The following is a 20,446-nucleotide window of genomic DNA, read 5'->3' as shown; positions in this document are numbered from 1 at the left end:
TCAGGAGTTAAATCCTTAAAATGCATTCAAGTATCCTAAATATTACCCTTAACCTAAGACCCTCTGCTTTTTTTTTTCAGCTCACTCATCAACTCCTCCCATACTTGCCTCCAAGACTTCTCTAGAGTCTCTCCCATCCTATGAAACTTACCCCAACCCGTCCGACTATCTCCCACTTTGACAGCCTTTAGGCGATCCCTAAAGACTAATCTCTTCAGGGAAGCCTTTCACACCTCAACTTAACCGCTGAACCATCACGTACTCAAACAATTCATCCCCACACAGCTACCTCCTCATGTATCACTTGCCCCACCCAGTAGATTGTAAGCCCTTAGGGGCAGGGTCCTCCTTACCATCTTGTCTGGTAACATGTGATTGTAATTTCTTCCTTATATTGTAAAGCGCTGCGCAAACTGTTGGCGCTATATCAATCCTGTATAAAGAATAATACAAAATTTTCTCATTCTTGTATCACTTGGCTGTAGATCCTCAAATCATCTCTGAATTGGTGCTGACAGTGTCCTTCCTTCTGGAGGGTGGCTACTTTTCTTCCCCATGGTCCCTGTGTGTGTTGTAAAGTTGTCACCACTCCAAGCTCACTCCCATCATGGACTAAAATCACATGTTTAGTTTACGAATTTGTATTGAGATTGTAGTCCATCCCGGGCTACAAGTGAGCTTGGAGCGGTGACTACTTTACAACACACACAGGGACCATGGGGAACAAAAGTAGCCACCCTCCGGAAGGAAGGGCAGTGTCGGCACCAATTCAGAGATGGATTTGAGGATCTACAGGCAAGTGATACAAGAATAAGCTATATTTTTGTTAATAGGATACTTGAATGCATTTTTAGGATTTAACTCCTGAGGTTAGTGTCACTTTAAAAAAAAAAAAAAAACTTTTAAAAACGTCCTCCCACACCGACGTCACCCCATCTTGCTCCATAATCTTCATTCTTTTGCAGCTCTTCTCCTCTACTCTTCTCTGCTTTTATCCCTCCTTCGAAGATACCCAGACAGTAGCCCCACCCCTTTTCTTTCCTTGTCTCTGACCCTGCACTCCCCAACCCCCCTTACACTCCTTCCTTTCTTCCCACTCCCCCCCACTTTTTTTTTCTTTTTGTATTTAGGCTTACCCCATGCTCTTGATCGTAGCCTATAATGGGCTACTCTAACAGTAAAATAGCCACCTAACGCCTCACCCACTCTACTCCCACCTTCACCTCATGATACATCGACAACTCTTTAGCATCACTACAATTAACTCACCCCTTCAGCTAATAACCCACCCTTTGTAGCGATACAGTATGCCTTTTTCCTCCACTGTTTGCAGCTTGGGTAATCCTTCACAATGGGACATGTCCTCACATAACACTGCCTTTCCAGATTGTTTGTTATGTTTGTGTTTTGCTCTGATTTATTGAACATTTGACCTCGTCAATAACCTGTAATCCCACAAATTCTTCAAAACAATAAACACTTGTGGAAAAAACAAACATCCTCCCAACCTGAAAGATAACTTTTTTTTTTTTTTACCCCCACACCTTAAGGGTCAGTTCACACCAGAAACTTCATCACAACTGTGTGCGTCTGCGCAGTTGCACTGCAATGCGTTTTTTTTAACTGCATAAAAAAATGCTAATTAGGCATGTAGGTCACTTCCTTTTCCTGTCAGAGCATTTCCTATGTTTGTTTTGTTCGTTTGGGAGCTCAGTCATGCTTTCTTTGTTGGCTGGCATGGTGCTACGGTAGTTTTGACTTTAGCCATTCTTTTTTTTGTATGTGTTCCGTTGCGTTTGATGCGTTTGCACCGCGTTTTGATGCAGTTAAAGTAGGACAAGCAGTACTTTTTCTGACTGCAGTTGAATCGACTGCAATGGTGTGAATTAGGCACAAGAACGCCCATAGGAAAGCATTGGGATGTATTTTAACAGTGCAGTTGAAATAAACGGACTGCATCACAACTGCATATGGAGTGAACAGGGCCTTATGGATATACTAATGCAAACGCCTTTGTAGCAAAAGGACAACTGCACCACACATGGTATCATCATGCATGCCAGAAAGAGCAATCGTTCCTGGGCCATCATTCACTGTTAACTTATAGAAAATTCTTGAACTATAATTTTTCACCATTTCAAGGACTCACACGTTTTGAGGTTTGACATACTGTATATGGTTCCTAAAATTAATTTGAGTGCATTTTTTTCTGAAAATATAGGTTTGATATACAGTTGTGCAAATGCCATGTGACAGAAGAAAATTGTAACTGCCACCATTTAATTCTACAGGGTCAGTGCTTTCCGGAAAAAAAAAATATATATAAAACTTATTTTAAATTTTTGGTATTTATATAGCGCCGTCAAGTTACACAGTGCACATACCCATCAATCCCTATCCTTAAGGAGCTTACAATCTAAGGTCCCACACACGCATACTTGCAGGCGCAATTTAGACAGGAGCCAATTAACCTACCAGCATGTAAATGTTTTGGGGGTTCAGAGTAACCTTCATGACTAAAATGTGCATTTTAAGATGTGTGCCAAAAAAACAAAAACAATCTGCACTTTTCCCTATGTCTCTTCAAAAAAGTGCATAAAAATACCTGTTCCTCTTCCTAGAAAACAAGCCAGCTCCTAACTTCTGTCATGAGCCGGCAGCTCTTCCAATGCTGTAATGCCGCAATAAACTTTTATTTAAAAAAAACTGTACTACAGTAATGTTAAAAATATTATTGTATTGAGAACGGAGAACGCACTGCAATTGGTGTGAACAAGCCCTAATGGAGATAAACAAAGGGAGGGGTGATATGTATTCTAGTAGGAAATCACTGGGCAGAGCTGACAACACTGCTTGGAAATTTCTGTGAAGCAGAGGCTCACCACCAGATCACTAAAGGACATTAGAAGAACACTGGATTTTTGGCAGAGAGCATATAGCAGTTTTTTTCTGTATTTGCAATGTTTTTTTATAAAGACACAAAATGTGTTGCAGCAATTTAGTTATACAGGTTAAAGTGAAACACTAAACAAGATTCAGTCAGGAAAGTTATTTATGACAGGAGACTGTTCTAAGTCTCTTCAGTTTTGTTTTCTCCTGCACATTAAGCAGCACACGCGCAGCTCAGTTCACAGGCTTAGCATACTGAGATGGTAATTCCCGTGTGCATGCGCAGGAGTTACTTTATCAGGACCCGGCCAATCAAGCAGCCGAAGACTCGAAACCCGGAAGACGACCAGGATGAAGATGGAAACACCAGTAAGGAAGGAGCACAGTGCTGGAGGGGATTGCACTGGCAGGTAAGTCTGCTATAATGTACTAAGATGCTGTGCTTCCTAGCACATTATGACTAAAGCAACAGGGGTGGGTTTTTTTGCACAGCTAACTATGTTGCTTTAAGTTATAACTGCCTGGCTTGATTCACAAAGCGATTTAATAATCATAAAATATTTAAACTTAATTACAAAACATGTCAATAAAGCAATTTATCTACATCAAAACAGGTAGCTACAACAGTAGATGACATGAGGAATTTGACATTATCACCATGTGCATTGCTTTCTGTTGATATCTAGGTTTTGCTTTCTCCACAAACAAGCAATAGATTTCTTGTATTTTTGTTTAACACATGGGCCACCCAGTTATATGAAAATACAAAAGCTAAAACAAGATGAAAGGGTAACCATAATAGTCTTTCAAACGGAATTACAATGTTTTAGGAACAAAGGTGTTTGTGTCAGCACGGAATATGAATCACACAAAATCTTCCTTCCTGTCCAACAACTAAATCTCTTACACAGACACCACAAATCTGAATATTTTATAAATACTATCAGGCTAAGGGAGAGTCTATGTATTATTAAAGGCAGACTGAAAAAGTAGGAATGTCACGAGTACCACCGCTAAGAACAGGTGCCTCATAAATAATTCACACGGCTGGAATGGCTTGATGCCGGCAGTTCAATTATATATGATGGGCTGCAGCACTGACAGAAACACATGTGCGTGCGTACATGCTCACTACTAGTATTTGCATCATAATCCTGCCACAACAGTTAACCTTTTAACGCAAAATATTTTCAATACTTGTACCCTGTCAGGAATTTCTCAAATTAGCCATTCAAGGAATAAGCATACATTTGCTAATGTAATTTAAAAAAACACAAATGTAACAATAAGCTTATTCTCTCTTACTCTCTCAAGCTACATGTCTGTGCTTGCATAGGTCTGTGAATTGTGACCGCAAAAGATCCGTCAACATATGAAAGATGATGCAGTCCCTATTTCAGCCATAACAGGCTGCATGCTTGCTACATGACCACATAACCCTCAAACAAATCTGTCAGAGACCTGGACAATACTAACTATACATATTATCAAGGGTGCGCAATTCCTTTTGTGCGCCCAACAACCTGGACATGCAGTTCCAAGCACCAGGCAGGTGTTTTTATTTCTACATTTAGCCCTGCTGCAGGCAAGGAGGGGTAAATGTAAAGAAGGGGAACCACCGCTCATTGTGTACAAGTGATCTGGGCAGCTGTACAGCTGCCCAGATCACTTGTAGCAGCCTGTTTGTGCTCGATCTTCCGTAGTGGAGGGCAGGCTCTCAAAATGACTTGGTACATGAACAGAGATACAGTTGCCCATTATCTAATAATAAAGACATCTTAGACAAGACCCAGCATTATACACTTCATGCACATTTCAGGAGAGAATAACTCAGAAAGCCAGCAGTAAGAAAAAAAAAAAAACAGGTTCATTGACTTACTGGAGAGCTCATGATGTATGACATCAGCAAGATTTGGTTCATCTCCCCACCAGAAGACCCACAGCTCTTTGCAGTCTTTGCATTCAGGTCTGACATCACGTCTCCACACACACAGCAGGTTGGACTGCAAGCAACGGATGAAACTCAGAAGAATGGGGTCGTCTTGGGCTGGAGCAGAGATGATTGGGCTGCAGTCGCCATGACCCTGGAAATTGTAGCGACGCCATTTGATGCCAGTTAGTTCAGCCTATAAACAAAGGAAAATAATAATGTAAAGACCTCGGTCATTACCGACATGCAGAAATAACAAACATATGCATTATGCACTAACGTGTAATTGTATAACTTACAATGAAAAAGGTTTATCATTATGCACTGTACTGCAATTTATTATGCAATTACATACAGCACATTCAACCCTATTCACAGTGAGATAAATTTGGCAGCAAAATGATACAATAGTCAAAAAATGATTTCATTAATTGTCCTGGGTTATGAAGATTTGCATACAAGAATGTAAAAAAGAAAAACAAACAACCAGAAAGACAGAATTGTACACAAATTACACATTTCAACTGACAGCACAAGCAAACAATATAGGACGTTGATGGTGTTGTGGAAATTTTTTTACCAAGCATAAGCAAAATATTGCGGGCTTGTTCACACCAAATCCGGACCAGATCTGCATGAGTTTCTGCACATGCAGTGCAGTGTGTTTTGCCGCGTTTTGGCTGCGTTCTGGGCCGTGTTTTTTTTTTCTATCCTAAACTGGGTTTTCAGTGTGTTCCAGGGTGTTTGCATGCATTTGCATGCGTTTTAGTGTGTTTCAGAGCAGAAAAAAAATAGGGCATGCTGCAGTTTTTCCACATGCTCTGGAACTGAATGCTGTGTTGTGAACTAGAGCTCAAAATACCATTGGATGCATTTTTGATGCGTTCTGTAACTGCTCTGCATTTGCACTTGGTGTAAACAAGCCCTGCAATTTGTGATAGGATAGTAGAGTTTGCAAAAAGCTGACTTCCTAGCTTTCAAGAGCATAGGAATGACTCAGATAGGCCTCTGTCCCACAGCACCTGTGCCAACAATTAGGAAGCAGGATGGTGAACTGGCCCCTGTGACAGAGGATCTGGATGATCTGGAAGAGTCCATGAAGAGTCTGCCAGGAGCCAAGTACCACATGCTCCTGGGCCTGTGCGGTAAAATAATCTCGAAATGCCCTCCATCTCAATCCTGCCAAGCAGACAAGAAAAGAGCTTTAGAGGGGCAAAGGTGCAGATCAGTGTGAACTGATCCCATGGAATTACCACAGCATCCACTGCAAAGGCATGACGATGTCTGGTCTTGGCAACTGATCTGCCAGGTTTGTTGTTGAACCTGGACACCAGGAGGTCCATGTGCAGAAGGCCCTAGAGTGCTTCAAATACCTCTTGGTGAAGAAATCACTCTCTGGGATTCAGACTTTGATGGCTGAAGACCCCCTGCCAGTTTTTTGTGACTGGAATGTATACCTAAAGGAGGGTCATCCTGGATATTTGGCAAAGCGTATCGGCTAAGACATTAACAGTAGCGCAAGACTACAAGCAAAGCTCCAGATGTTGGAGAATGGATCTGTTAAAATAAGCCTGGGGTCCCTAGGCCAGACTAGACCAGACAGAGTCTGGCAAACAGACATTGTCACAACAGCACGTAGCATAGCCACACCTGAGAAAAGGGCCTTAAGGAGGGCCTCTAACTTTTTGTTTATGGGGGTTCTTAAAAACTGGGCCATCCACAACAGGGATCAATAAGATTTTGTTAAGGCAGGCAATAGCAGGGCCCCCAACTGGAACTGCTCATTTCTTTATGAACACTTGAGAAAGGAAAATGGAGCACACATGCACACTACAGCTGGAGAGAGGAAGAATGGGCAGTTACACTGGCAACCCTGGAACGTGCACAAAAGCCACTGGACCTAAAAGACAAAACATGCCGGACTGACCTACACCACTGACTGAGTAAGTCACAGCCAACACTCCTTGGTTAATCACTAATGGACCGAAGCACCAACAGCACACTGGAGCCCCAATTTACCACTGGCTTGTGTTCCTCGCAGCCAGTCAATAGTGAATAGCAGGAGAAAGTCCCATGCAGATCTTCACCCTTCCTACAGGTTCACCCCCTAAGGGGTCTTCAGGGACATGGTTATACCAGGTGGTAGTGCCATGGCTCTGGACCTATATAGCACCCTGCAGCTAACACAATGCATTGCGCTACATGCCTAGGTGAGTGTCTAAAGCAGGATCCAGTGCCTTAAAACAACTTTAGAGGCAAGCCTCGCTGGCTCTTCTTTCTGGCAGGATCCGGGGACTGGCCCCCAAAGCTGTGCTGAGAAGCCAACCAATCCAAAAAGCTGCAAACATAGGAGCCGCAGTGGCTATGTAGCGGCCAGAAATCTTCCTAGAAGAGTCTTGATAAGAAAAAGAAAAGTGGTCTGCTTCTCACACCTCAGAGAGAAGACATACATCACTAGCAAAAACAGGCTTACTGGGAGTGGGATGGGGTTTTAGTAGGGCCACAGCATTGTTTGCCAGTTTCCAATCGCCTAAAGACGGCATCATATAACTCATGGTGTAAGACTCTGATCCTGTGCCCTGTGATGTATGTGTAAAAAATATTATTTATCTCACCGAGTAAACCTGTTTGATGAAAACGTAAATTTGCGTAAAAAGGAGGAAATGCAGCTCAGATGTGCAGAAATGAAGGCTAAGCTATCAAAAATATTTTAGAAGAAAAAAAACACATGCTATTTCAAATTACAGAGAACAATTACAAAAGAATCTTGCCTGGTTCAAGCAATAGGAGGATGACATGGGCTGGGCCACGTTTACAACTTAGGACTTTATCTTAATCTGACAAAGTTAAAACTAAAATAACTCCAACAATCTTACAAGAGAGAAAAATAAATTGGAAGTGCAGATTTGAAAGAATGCAGTTCAGCAGCTTGCAGCAAAGAAGTTTACACATTCCTTAAAGGGACATTCATCCAATATGAATATCCTTGGATTACAAATATATGTTACAAATATATATATATGAAAGTGTTTGCCGTTTTAAATGAGTAAGTGTACTCTGCAATAAAAAAAAATACAGCACAGCCCCTCCACACATAAGGACCCCAAATGCAGTCATCACCCCCAATACTTTCACTACCCAATCTGTACCGCAACAATCACTGTTTTGGCCAGAAATCAAGCTCTGCCCACCTCTGCTCTGATGTATATGCGTGCTGCCTGGAACACAAAGATAAATGAAAGTCCATCTACATTCATTGTGTTGGTAGATCATCCATTCATTCTAGAGGGCCAGGCAACACAGCAGGGGGATTGGTCCACGAAACCCGCATCCAACGCGCGTTTACGAGGGGTATCCTAATTATGTTAAAAAATTTTGGGGACAGATAGAGCTTTCTTTTGGAAAGCTCTGTTTCCCTACGTTATGTTATAAAACATTTATGCTAACCCATATTTTTAGTAAAACATAAGAGTCAGGGTCACGTCGCGTAAATAGACAGCAAACATGTCAAGTTTTAAAATTGCGTACGCCCGCAAAATCTTAAAAAAAGTCCATAGGTGACGATTAAAACGCTTTTACTGTTCATCAGTTTAGTGTTATCAGTGATTAAAGGACAACTATGGGGTTAGGGCTTTTCCCCATAGTTCTTCTTAGGGTAACGGGAGGACACAAACTAGCGTCCTCCTGTCACCCTAAGCTACAGCTCGCGGTATACTGAGACGCCGCAGCTGAAGCGGATACCGACAATTCTGTATGGATCCGCCCAGCTGCGTGAGTGACAGCTGGCTCTGCCCGCCCCCTTCCCCATCCGTTCCGCCAGTCAGCGCCGGAGGATTGGAGCGGGGAGGGGGGAATCCAGTCCCTCCCGTCACGGCAGAGAGCCGTGACAGGATCGAGAAGTGAGCAAACGCCGGTAGGTGTTCGCTCACTTGCCGATCTACTGAGCCGACCTGTGACAGTCTCATTGTCACAGGTCGGCTAGAACTATGAGGTGAGTGAAAAGCACTCACCTCATAGTTCTCCTTTAGGCTGGGTTCCCACCTAGGTGATCGAAATATGCGCGTATGACACGCGTTTCGGGACGCACATTTTTACCCCGATTTGCGGTCCACGAAACCCGCATCCTACGCGCGTTTACGAGGGCTATCCGGCTGTATCCTAATGGATACGCGCGGAAATATGCCCCAAAGCTCCTGTACTTCTTTGAACCATGCCCATAGGAAATAATGGGATTTCACTTGCTGGGCGTTTTACAGCGCGTCGATCAGCGCTGTAAAATGCCCAGGTGGGAACCCGGCCTTAATGGCTCTAAAATTATTGCTCTCACTGCGACGTTTGCGGCGATCTGTAACATGTGTAACATGTAACAATAGGCGCAATCGTCTTCACACGTAGGCGCACCCGACGCATATCTGTGTGTGTATGTGGGGGGCGGGGACTTAAAAAATTTTTTTCTTTTTAAAACATTTTTATGCTTCTTATTTATTTTTATGAGTCTTTAATTTTTGTATTACTTTTTTTTTTTTTTTAGACACAACTTTATTGCTATTACATGGGGGGCTAAGAAGCCCCCTATGTGATAGCCAATTTACATGACAGGTCCTCTTTATGGAGACATCAGGGGTCTCAAAGATCCCTAATGTCACCTAGGGACCCCCAGAGAAGCTGATGAAGCAGAGATCGGCTTCATCAGCTTCTCTAGCTGTAGAGTGACACTGAATGAAGGAAGTGATGTACATCACACACATGTATACATCACTTCCTACATTCGGGGACTGTGAGAAGATCAAACGGAGTTCGTATACTGAACTCCCTTTGATCTACTGTCACAGAGCCGTGCCGGTCCCGGCCGCATCGGGCACAGCGGATCTCGGGACCGGCAACGGCAGTGACAGCTGCTGATACAAACGATCGAGCGTCCATAGAGACGCCCGATCGCTTGACTGCAAAGCTCCCGGCCGGCCGTGTAATTACAACGGCCGGCCGGGAAGATGCTCGTCGGCCTCCACCGTCCTCTTTGTCACAGACGAGTGGATTTTTCACACACAGTTGCTAGAGGGCCAGACCATTATAAATAGGGAAGCAGGTTGTTTACCACGACAGTAGAAGTGATTTTGTTCTGAAGATATGGGTAAACAACGCGATTTAACAGCATTTGAACGTGTGATGATTGTTGGCGCTCGGAGCCATGGAGCGAGCATCAGCAAAACAGCAGAATTCGTTAAATGTTCAAGAGCAGCTGTTGTTAAAGTGTTTAAAGACTGGACTGTCAGCCGAAAATCTGGGTCTGAACGTGCGAATTGTGGGGGCAGAACGGAGAGTGGCAAGACTGGTACAAGACAACAGAAGGGCAACAGAGCAGTGTCAGATTCCTCGCATCACCTTTCAACATCTCGTGGAGTCACGAGGCGGCCCAACGAAGTCATCTCGTGGAGTCATCTCGTGGCCCAACAAAGTACTGATGGGGTGGTCATAATAATCTGGCCACTTAGTGCACACACGACTTATGGTAAAACGCATGGTTTACTGGCCTAAAGGAACGTATTTCAAAACATGTCTGATGCACCAGAACTACACCTGCATAAGAAAGAAAAAATTTAAATGTAGCGACACAATTACTCAATGCTTGTTCTCTGGAAAGCTGTAACAAATAAACAATAAAAAAGGAAGCCTGGTTTACATAGAAATGTACAAGAGATACCAATTCATGTATACACACTCATACTTCCATTTATTCACTTAAAAAATGACCCTGTTCTTTGCAAAGCTCAGCCCTTCCAGTAACGACATGACTAATGCTCTGAAAACCCTCACAAGGACTTTTACAAGATTACACATGCTCTCCAGGATCTGATGGGTTTCTGATGGTCATGGAGAGGAATTCTGATTCTGCGCTTCACTACCTAGCCGTTGTAAGAAAATAAAAGATTAAAAAGGAAAAGCTGTGCATGTCAGGCTCTGTTTTGATCTCTACTGTTGTAGTGTATTAGGCCCTTTAGGCATCACTTTTCTTGCACTTTCCCCCACTACAAGTAGTACAGAAGCAAACAATTTCTGCATATAATAAGCCCTGTTACTAAGCGATTTTCAAACACAGGTCATTGTGTTGTATTGTGACAAAACCAGAGGTGAATTGAGAGTTTTAAAGGTGCCAAACACGCATGCACATGCGTCAATGCATGTTAACCACTTGAGTCCATTTTAAAATGGCACAGAAATAGCACCTATTTGGCACCCAGACTTAGCTGTTTCCATGGGTCCTGGCTAGCATGGGTCCTGGCTAGCATGTGGGCTGGAACTGCCAGCCAGTATCCAGCACTAAGCCCAGGAACTGAAGCATCAGGAACTTCGGATCTTGCTAAACTACGTTCCCTAAGACTGGGTTCACACCTGGGCGTTTGTCAGCACTGATCGAAGCACTGAAAAAACGCTCAAGCAGTGAAATCCTATTAATTCCTATGGGTATGGTTCCCACCTGGGCGTATTTTAGCGCGCTGAAAAACGCCTTACGCCCGAAATAGTACAGGAGCTTCTTTGGGCGGATTTCAGCATGTATCCATTGGTATTCCCGAGTGTGGCTCGGGGTTAACAAAGCGGTAACCCCGAGCCACACTCAGTAATACAGTATCCCCGCTGTGTCCTCCGGCCGCTGCCGTCTTCCGTCCCTTGAGAGCGTCCGCGTCGCAGGGGGGCAGAACCGGCGGGAAGTTTTAAAAAAGTTTTTTTTTAAATTAATTTTTAAAAAAAACAAAACAAAAAAAGGAAAAACATTTTTAAAAACTCATATACCGCCAGGGAGGTTAAAGAGCACCGAACGCGCGTTTCATTGGACAAAAAATGTGCTTAAAAAACATGCTTAAAAACGCGCCTATCAGGAACACCCAGGTGTGAACCCAGCCTTAGAGCGCTTGTAGCAGATCACTGTAAACACAAGTTACATTGGAAGCGAGGTGATGTCACAAGTGCCATCACAGCACTTCCTCTTAGTAGTCTAGTAAAAAGTTTTACTCAAAAATGACTCTAAACTCAGGAATTAAATCTGAAAAATACATTCAAGCACCTTAACTATTTACAAAATTGTACCTTATTTGTGTATCACAAAAGCTGTAGATCCTCAAATCATCTTTGTTAATAGTTAAAAGGTACTTGAATGCATTTTTAAGATACAACTTTTGGTGTCACTTTTGCACCCTACTTTCCTCGATTTCCATTATGCCCCGAAGCTCATTGATGTATTGGGGCAGATGTTCAAATGAAATTGTCTTGCAGGACCCTATGACTGTCAATTTGTGGAGCATGCAGGCACATATAAATAATTTAAAAGCAGAACTCCAGGCAACAGTCATAATATCAAGATCTCATTTAAATACCAAATGTATGCCCTAATCGTTTAGCTGTTGGCATCCTCAACATGCACAACACTCATTCTGCAGAAATCATAGTAAAAAGTATTCATCCATCTAATAGGCAATTGAGGACAAATGTCTGCTCAAGTTTTGCTTGTTATGTTACCTCTACTGCTCTTTCTTGCTGACTGTACAATGAAGGAGCAGCAGCATATTGATAAGGTCATCTCAATGCTCTTCCTTCCTATGAGTATAGCCTGTGAAAATTACACACCATGAAGACTGCCAACTTTTTCAACATATTTGAATGGGCAAATATTAGGTCTTCACTCAAAAAGTATCTACGGAAAAAAGTGATATACTTAAAAAATGACACATCAAATTGAAGTATTAATTCTCAAAATATGAATGAATACCACTACAGATTTGTCACATGGAAAAAGTAGGTACACCCCCTACTAACACTTTAAACAAAATAAAACTTTAAACAAAATTAGAATAAGGTGTCCCAGATTAGGTGCCAATAATCAGAACCTTCTTGGGGAGCCTGTCTTACTTAAAGCTCAGTCAACTAGTGACCTGCCAGCCCAACAAATTTAACCCAAGAGCTGAATGTTTGATGCGTAAAAGTCTTCAGAAACTGCAAAATGTCAAAGCGAGACCTGCAAGTAACTTTCGCAACATTTGATATCAAAGTGTATGCATCTACAATCAGAGAGACTGTAACCAATTAAACCTGCATGGGAGGTGCGCCAAGAAAAAGCCTTTGCTGTCCAAAAAGAACTTTGGAGCAAGACTACAGTTTGCCAATGAACATACAGGCAAATATCAGGCTTTTTGAAACAATGTGCTGTTGACTGATACATTAAAGAAAGAGTTGTTTGGCCACAGTGAGTGTCAAATCCACAAAGGAATGGCTCAAAAAAAAAAAAAAGAAATGGAGGGTTATGAACTATGCCAATAGAAACCCTGATTTTAATTGCACTGAAATGTAGGAGGATTTGAACCGGGGAGTGGATCCAAGTAGACCTACAAACATCTTGCAATTAAAAAATGTTTGCATAAGGAATGGTCAAAAATGTTAGACTGGTCTGCAGTTAGGCAAAACGCCAGTACTCCCTTCACTAAAAGGGGGCAACGCCAGCTTATGAAGCCAAGAGTGAACTTACTTACTTCCATAGCACGCCATTACTCTTAATTATATTTTTTGTTGAATAAATGATTGCAAAGTCAAACTTACCCTTGTGTTTTTATTCACGTATATGGCCCTTTTCTGTAGGTACTGTTTGAATGGAGATCGGAGTTCACACAAGCGGCAGCCTCCACTGCCTTCTGAAAAGCAATCTGAGTGGATCCATTTTCAGAGGTTGGTGGAGCAGTGGCTGCAATACTGCTGCCTCCTAAATGCATTTTTTTTTTTTTTTTTTATCCCAATGGGGTTTTTAACTGCAAGTGGCACTGCCTGCTAAACACAACATATATTTATGTATATTTTTTGCTGCAAAGCATCACTGCCATGGCAGAAGTGCAGTAGGGGACACAGTAATTTATTTTTCTATGAATGGGAGTGCCAACACTATGCAAAGCAGAAAGGGGAACAGCCAAATGTAAGTCCCAGTTCACACCAGAAACTGCATCACAACTGCGTGCGTCTGTGCAGTTGTACTATGACCCGCATGATGCGTTTTGACGCATTTGAAATGCATTTTTTTTTCTGCACTAGAAAATGCTACTAGACAATTCGGTCACTTCCTCTTCCTGTCAGAGCATTCCCTACGTTTGTGTTGGAGATCAGACATGCTTTCTTTGTTGGCTTGCTGCATGGTGCTAGTGTTGACTATAGACATTCTCCGGATTCATAGCCCCAAAATCTGGGTGCAACTTTTCAGCAATCTCCCTCCATTTGGCCATCTTCTGGCGATTATTCTTATATTAGGGATGTTTGCTGCCGTACAACAGGGGACAGTCCCGCACATATTGAATGAAATCATCAGCATCCACAAATTCCATCGTTTCACTTTCTCTCCGCACTACAAAGAGGAAGTCCCTGGGTGATGACAATCAATTCTGAGTTGTTTTTTATGCGTTCCGGGGCGTTTGCTATGCGTTTGCACTGCATTTCGATGCAGGTAAAATAGCACAAGCAGCACTTTTTCTGACTGCACCTGAACAGACTGCAATGGTGTGAATTAAGCACAAGAAAGCCCATAGGAAAGCATTGTGATGTATTTTGACTGCAGCAGTCAAAATAAACGGACTGCATCACAACTGCATATGGTGTGAACTGGCAAAATAGCTTCACCCCTGCACACACAGTACAAGCTCAGGAGTAGCAAGCAGTAAGCAAAAGCAGGCACGAGATAGGCCCTTTCCAAAACATTTCAACAGTGAAAAACAGGCCGAAAAAAAACACAAAAAACAATACCCAACATAAGGCAAGGAAGACATGTCCCCTGATGAACTACAGGAGACAAGGTTTTTACGTAGAATCCCCCAAAAAATCCCTTTTTCCCCCCAGTGTTCATTTAAGAATACACAAACTCATTCTTTTACAAATGGATACATCCCAAATCATTCCCAAATAAATAAAGGAGCAGAAAAGACACAGATCATTGCAATGGCAACTTTGAAGAACAACAACTTGACTGAATCAGACTACGGCCTAGCAGAACCTTGTGTCTCAGATAGAATCCACCAATGCAAACACACTCACATGGTAAAAGTATGACTAGCAGCCTGCACATCTGGTGTATGGAAACTTGGTGTCCGATGGCCAAAGAAGCACTTATGACACTAGGAGTATGAGCGGTGACATGGAATGTAGGCTCCAGACCCATCAAAGACTAAGATACCATACATGCAGCTCAATCACACAGTGCATAGACAGAGAACCAGATATGGCCACTGGGCTGACTGCAAGGCAGAGCAGAAGGGCAGTCACTGTGAAATTACCACATTTTGCAGGAAGAGACAGCAAATGCTTGGCTGCTCAGATAAATATCACGTATCTGGTGGTCTGGTTTGACACTGCCAGCAGCTGCTTAATAGAAGAATCTTCAGCAGGAAAGTCTTGATCCAGCAGATCTGGAGAGAGATGTCCTTCCTCCTGAAGACTCCAAGCTAAACTGAACATGTACTGCACATGCAAAGTTATAGCCACTAGATGGGATCATACCCTTTTCTGCTTTGCATAGAGTTTAAACCTCCTAGAGGCAGCAGGTAAACCCCATTCGTAGAAGACATACATTTTTTTACAATATTTTCTCCCAGTGTTTATATTTCAACCTATCACATGATTTTTCATGCATGAAAGGTAAAAGGGCTATCCAAAGAAAATTCCCAGAGGCAAATTGCTTTGTTCTCCAAGAAAAGAATACACGGTTACTGTGGACTTGTAACAGATATGTACTAGAGGTGCACCGAAATGAAGATTTCCAAACCAAAAAAAAAAAGTCAGGCCGAAACCAAAAATGGTTTTTATTTTAACTTTTTCAAAAAAAGTTTAAGATTTTATTTTTATGGATTCATTTTTATTAAATATTTTTTTTTTACTTTACTTTTAGGGGCTTCGGGGAAATATTAGGGGTCTAAACAGACCCCTGATATTTCCCTTTTAAAATAGAAAAAGAGATTGAGGATACAGAGTCCCCAATCTCTTTTTCTGCAGCCCCTGTTATCAATGAACAGGAATCCTCTATACTGAGTGTTCCTGATCATTCATAACATGAGAACTATAACCACAATTATGAATGATCAGGAGGGGATGTAGATCACTTCCCATTCATTCATAATTGAGGATATAGTAAACATGCTATGTCTCCATTTACAAACACTCAGCGATCATTGATCGCTGAGTGTTTGTACCGCTCTCCATCCTGACACGCCGTCACAGCAGGCTAAGCGAGTGGAGCTCTGCCTGCTGTGACAGCGCTGGCTGTCTCCGCCCACACATCGCTCTGCCAATCTGTGACAGGAGGCTGAGCAGTGCAGGAAGGAGAGGCGCCGGCCGCTCACAGCGCTCTCCTCCTGCAGCGCTCCGCTGTCTGTCACAGTTTCTATCCTCCCCGCTGAGACACAGAAGAGCCCAGTGGAGAGGAGAGAAAGAACGGATGCACCGCTATGTGGGCCAGAAAATGACACTTTCGACATTTTCCCAAAAGTGCCATTTTCGGCCGATATATCGATGCATCCCTAATTTGTACACGTGATTTATTTTTGCAGGGAAAAAAAGAAAGAAAAAAAAAAAAGTATTTAAAACCAAGTTGTAAGTTTGAAACCCACTAAAAACAGTCAGCATGGAGCTTGCATGTTCTTCTGATGTGTATGTGGGATTCCACCTCGCACTCTGTCTGACTTACATTCAGGTAACACTAACTGGTGATCATATTAACCCTGGTTTACATTACTTTTAATTTAAAAAAAAATAAAACAGACTGCTGAAAGTAAAATTTGTGTGCTACTTTTTAAAAATATAATATCAACAAATTAAAAATGCTGAACTTTACAGAAACAGTAAAACTATAGTGCCCAAAAATAATGTTTTATTTTTTGCTCATTGAAGAACACAGGATATGAGGAATTTAGAATGTCAAGAAGCAGTCCAGATGAGGGGTGGGCAACACATTAAAAGACTGACAAGTCCAACTAAAAAACAACCTGGAGATCGTCTGCAGCTAAAAGAGCCGTCTTAAGGACCTTAAGCCCACAGCTTGCATCAAAAAAGGCCTGAATATCCACTCAGTAACACTTCTGTGTGAACAGAAGACCGGTCGGAAGCCTTGCAAATTTTGGAAACAGTTGCCTCATGCCCAAAAGCCTAAGAAAACCTCACATATCTTGTAGAGAAACCCTTGACAGGAAAGGGTAGAACTTTATCCTTACAAACATAAGCTTGAATTATTTTTTTATTTGAGCAGCAAGAAATGGTGGATTGAGAAGCTGGTTCCCTTTTACAGAGACAATCAGACATGACATCCAGACAATGAAGGGAAATCCACTTCTAATGTTCTGGGGCTAGATAGAGGGATGGAAGCACAAGGTTCTAGTTAAGGTTAAAGGCCAACACTACCTTGGGAATAAATAAGGCTTTAGGCTTTAAAGGAGAACTATGGGGTCAGTGTTTTTCCCCATAGTTCTCCTTAGGGTAACGGGAGGACACAAACTAGCGTCCTCCCGTCACCCTAAGCTCAGTATACCGCGAGCTACAGCTCGCGGTATACTGAGACGCCGCAGCCAGAGCGGATCCCGACATCGATGTCGAGATCCGCCCAGCTGCGTGAGTGACAGCTGGCTCTGCCTATCTAGAGGCAGAGCCAGCTGTACCCGCCCCCTCCCCCGTCCGTTCCGCCAGTCAGCGCTGGTGGATCGGAGCGGGGAGAGGGGAATCCAGCCCTCCCCCTGTCACGGCAGAGAGCCGTGACAGGATCGAGAGGTGAGCGAACCTGGTATGTGTTCGCTCACCTCCCGATCTACTGAGCCGACCTGTGACAGTCTCATTGTCACAGGTCGGCTAGAACTATGAGGCGAGTGGAAATCACTCATGTCATAGTTCTCCTTTATTCCTACCTTGTTCTTGTGTAAGGCTATAAGGGGTTCTTTACAGAACAAACCCACCAGTCTTAGACCACCAGAGCTGAATGGGAGAGAGGGTCCACGGACCGGTCTTACAGCCAGTCAGGATCATGGTTCAGGGTAATATAACACTGTTACTTTAGCTCCCTAGACAAAACAATCACTTAACCCTTGCAGTGCAGAGGTAGCCCCAGTGCAAGATTTTATTTGCCTGGTGCTCTTCTTTAACAAAAGAACTCTTTTTTTGCCTTGGCGGAGGGGTGATTCTTCTCAGCACGAGGCCTATATATGAGTGTCCAAGGCAACTCTGAAGAGGTGTACACCCTTCACGAACATGCAAAGTCTCTCCTGCTAAACAACTTCCTCTTTCCCCTTCTGTGTACACTGTACAGTCTCCAAAGCTATTGCGGAGGATATGCAAATAGCTGCACAAAAGCGACCAGCTCAAGCAGCATGCAATGAAGTCTTAATTAAATAAAAATAATCTAGGAGAGGAAAAAAAAAGAAGGCTAGTAAAAATGGATGAAACCTCTCTGAGAAAAGATATGCATCCCCTTAGGACACTAGCAAAAAACTGAAGCATGCTTGGGGTAGGAGGGTCATACCAAGCTAGACACTTTGTTTACCAGTGTCTGTAGCCTCTTGTAGGTGGCAGTACAACCCTGTTTCTGTCTTTGAAACCAATGTCCCTCAAAGAACAAAAAAGAAAAATACACTTAATAAAATAGGATGGAAAGTGAGAAACAAAGATTACACACCACTGAGTCTGGCTCTAAAGTGAGCCATAACAAATGAAACACAAGTTGCCTATACAAAGATGGGAATAGACGGCAATAAACAGAGCCACAAACTGGAGGCTGCACTGCTGACAGCCACGATTACATTATCTCCTATTTAACCAAAATCAAAGGGTAATGTGTCTTTGCCAGCACTATAATACAAACAATACAGGGGTGTTGACATTTTTTTTGAAAAACTATTTGTCCAAGGACTAGAGCAGAGGCTCAGTCTACTTGTCCCGCATGACAATTTACTTATCGTAATACAAAAAATTAATTTTAACCAAAACTGTATTTAACCAGCCTAACAAGTGCTTCTCATTGGTCAGCGCAGTCACCTGATCGCTCTGACCAATGAGTGCTCGCAATTTGTGAGTGAAATTCAAAATCCAGAGCACAAGGCTGCGCTGTATGGTGGTGAGGTACAGATAGTACACCCGTACCAGTGGAGGGTAAGGACCGTTCGTCAAACTTAAGTTTAGCATGTGTATATTGTGCGTGTTCGAGAGCTCTGCTGCCCGGCTACCACAATATGGCACACGGTGAAATGGGGGGGCACACACACACTGTCTTACGCGTGTGTTTATATGCATGCAGATGGCGGGGGCGGCAAGGCTGGGGGAGAGGGGTTTTAATGACTAATTGTTATTTTATTGTACATTTTTTTTTTCCCACTTAACTTTATCGCCATCACATAGAGGCTTAACAAGCCTCTATGTGATAGTGTTTGGAGGTGACAGGTTCTCTTTATGGAGCATGGTGCTCGATCTTCTGTGCAGCCCGACAGCTGAGACAGGACACGCTTTAACGGACAATCAGGCTGTGATACTAGTGATATAAGCTGTATAGCCAGCCAGATCACTTGTACAAAATGAGTGGCTGCTTCCCTGCTCTACATTTAGCCCTGCCTGCACGCAGCAGGACTACATGTGAAAACAAAACCTGCCCGACACCTGGAACTGCATGCCCTGAGCGTCGGACGATGGGAATCCTGCACCCCTGCAACAGAAAATGTGCAACATTTCTAGACCTAAATGCTAGCACAACTTAAGGTGCCCATACACTGTACACTGTACGATAATCGTACGAGAATCGCGGGAAATCCCACGATCGTACGATAATCGCAAAGTGTATGGAAGGTGTGCGACCGTTTCTACTGTACGGTCGCACGGCTTCCGTCGAACAAGCAGACTTGAAAACCCGCCGAGTTCGACAACACTGCCCGTTTGCAGTCATCGGGGGGCGGGCTTGCGATGATTGCAAGTACGATCTGCCTGTCCAAGATGGGCAGATCGTACAAGCTTTTAAAGGTGAACTATGAGATGAGTGATTTCCACTGACCTCATAGTTCTAGCCGACCTGTGACAATGAGACTGTCACAGGTCGGCTCAGTAGATCGGGAGGTGAGCAAACACATACCAGGTTCTCTCACCTCTCGATCCTGTCACGGCTCTATGCCGTGACAGGGGGAGGGGCTGGATTCCCCTCTCCCCGCTCCGATCTGCCAGCGCTGACTGGCGGAACGGACGGGGGAGCAGGTACAGCTGGCTCTGCCTCTAGATAGGCAGATCCAGCTGTCACTCAAGTAGCTGGGCAGATCACGTCATCTACGTCGGGATCTGCTCCGGCGTCTCAGTATACTGCGAGCTGTAGCTCGCGGTATACTGAGCTTAGGGTGACGGGAGAACGCTAGTTTGTGTCCTCCAGTTACCCTAAGGAGAACTATGGGGAAAAACACTGACCCCATAGTTCTCCTTTAATTAGCTTACAACTATTGCAAGACAAAAGTCTTGTGATGGTTGTAAGGTGTATGGTCAGCTTTAGAAAAGTTACATTACAGTCTCACAGAAGAACTCCCGGCAATCAGAAAGTTAACCCTTTACTTCAACACCTAGACCAAAAGAAGCAATTAACCCATGCAGTGCGGGGGT

The 20,446-nt window shown here is 43.3% G+C and overlaps 1 protein-coding gene across 1 annotated transcript in view; it reads right to left on the bottom strand.

Moving 5' to 3' along the window:
* The window catches only part of MED13L (mediator complex subunit 13 like), a 129,510-nt gene that overhangs the window by 95,663 nt on the left and 13,401 nt on the right, over positions 1-20,446 (bottom strand). The window contains exon 2 of the mRNA XM_018564846.1: positions 4,769-5,015. Coding sequence (XP_018420348.1) covers positions 4,769-5,015 — 247 coding nt within the window. The remainder of the gene's footprint in view (positions 1-4,768; positions 5,016-20,446) is intronic.

Source organism: Nanorana parkeri, unplaced genomic scaffold, assembly GCF_000935625.1.
Source record: "Nanorana parkeri isolate BGI_ZX_2015 unplaced genomic scaffold, ASM93562v1 scaffold788, whole genome shotgun sequence".
In the NCBI taxonomy this organism is placed as follows: domain Eukaryota; kingdom Metazoa; phylum Chordata; class Amphibia; order Anura; family Dicroglossidae; genus Nanorana; species Nanorana parkeri.
This window is presented reverse-complemented; position numbering and strand designations above follow the sequence as displayed.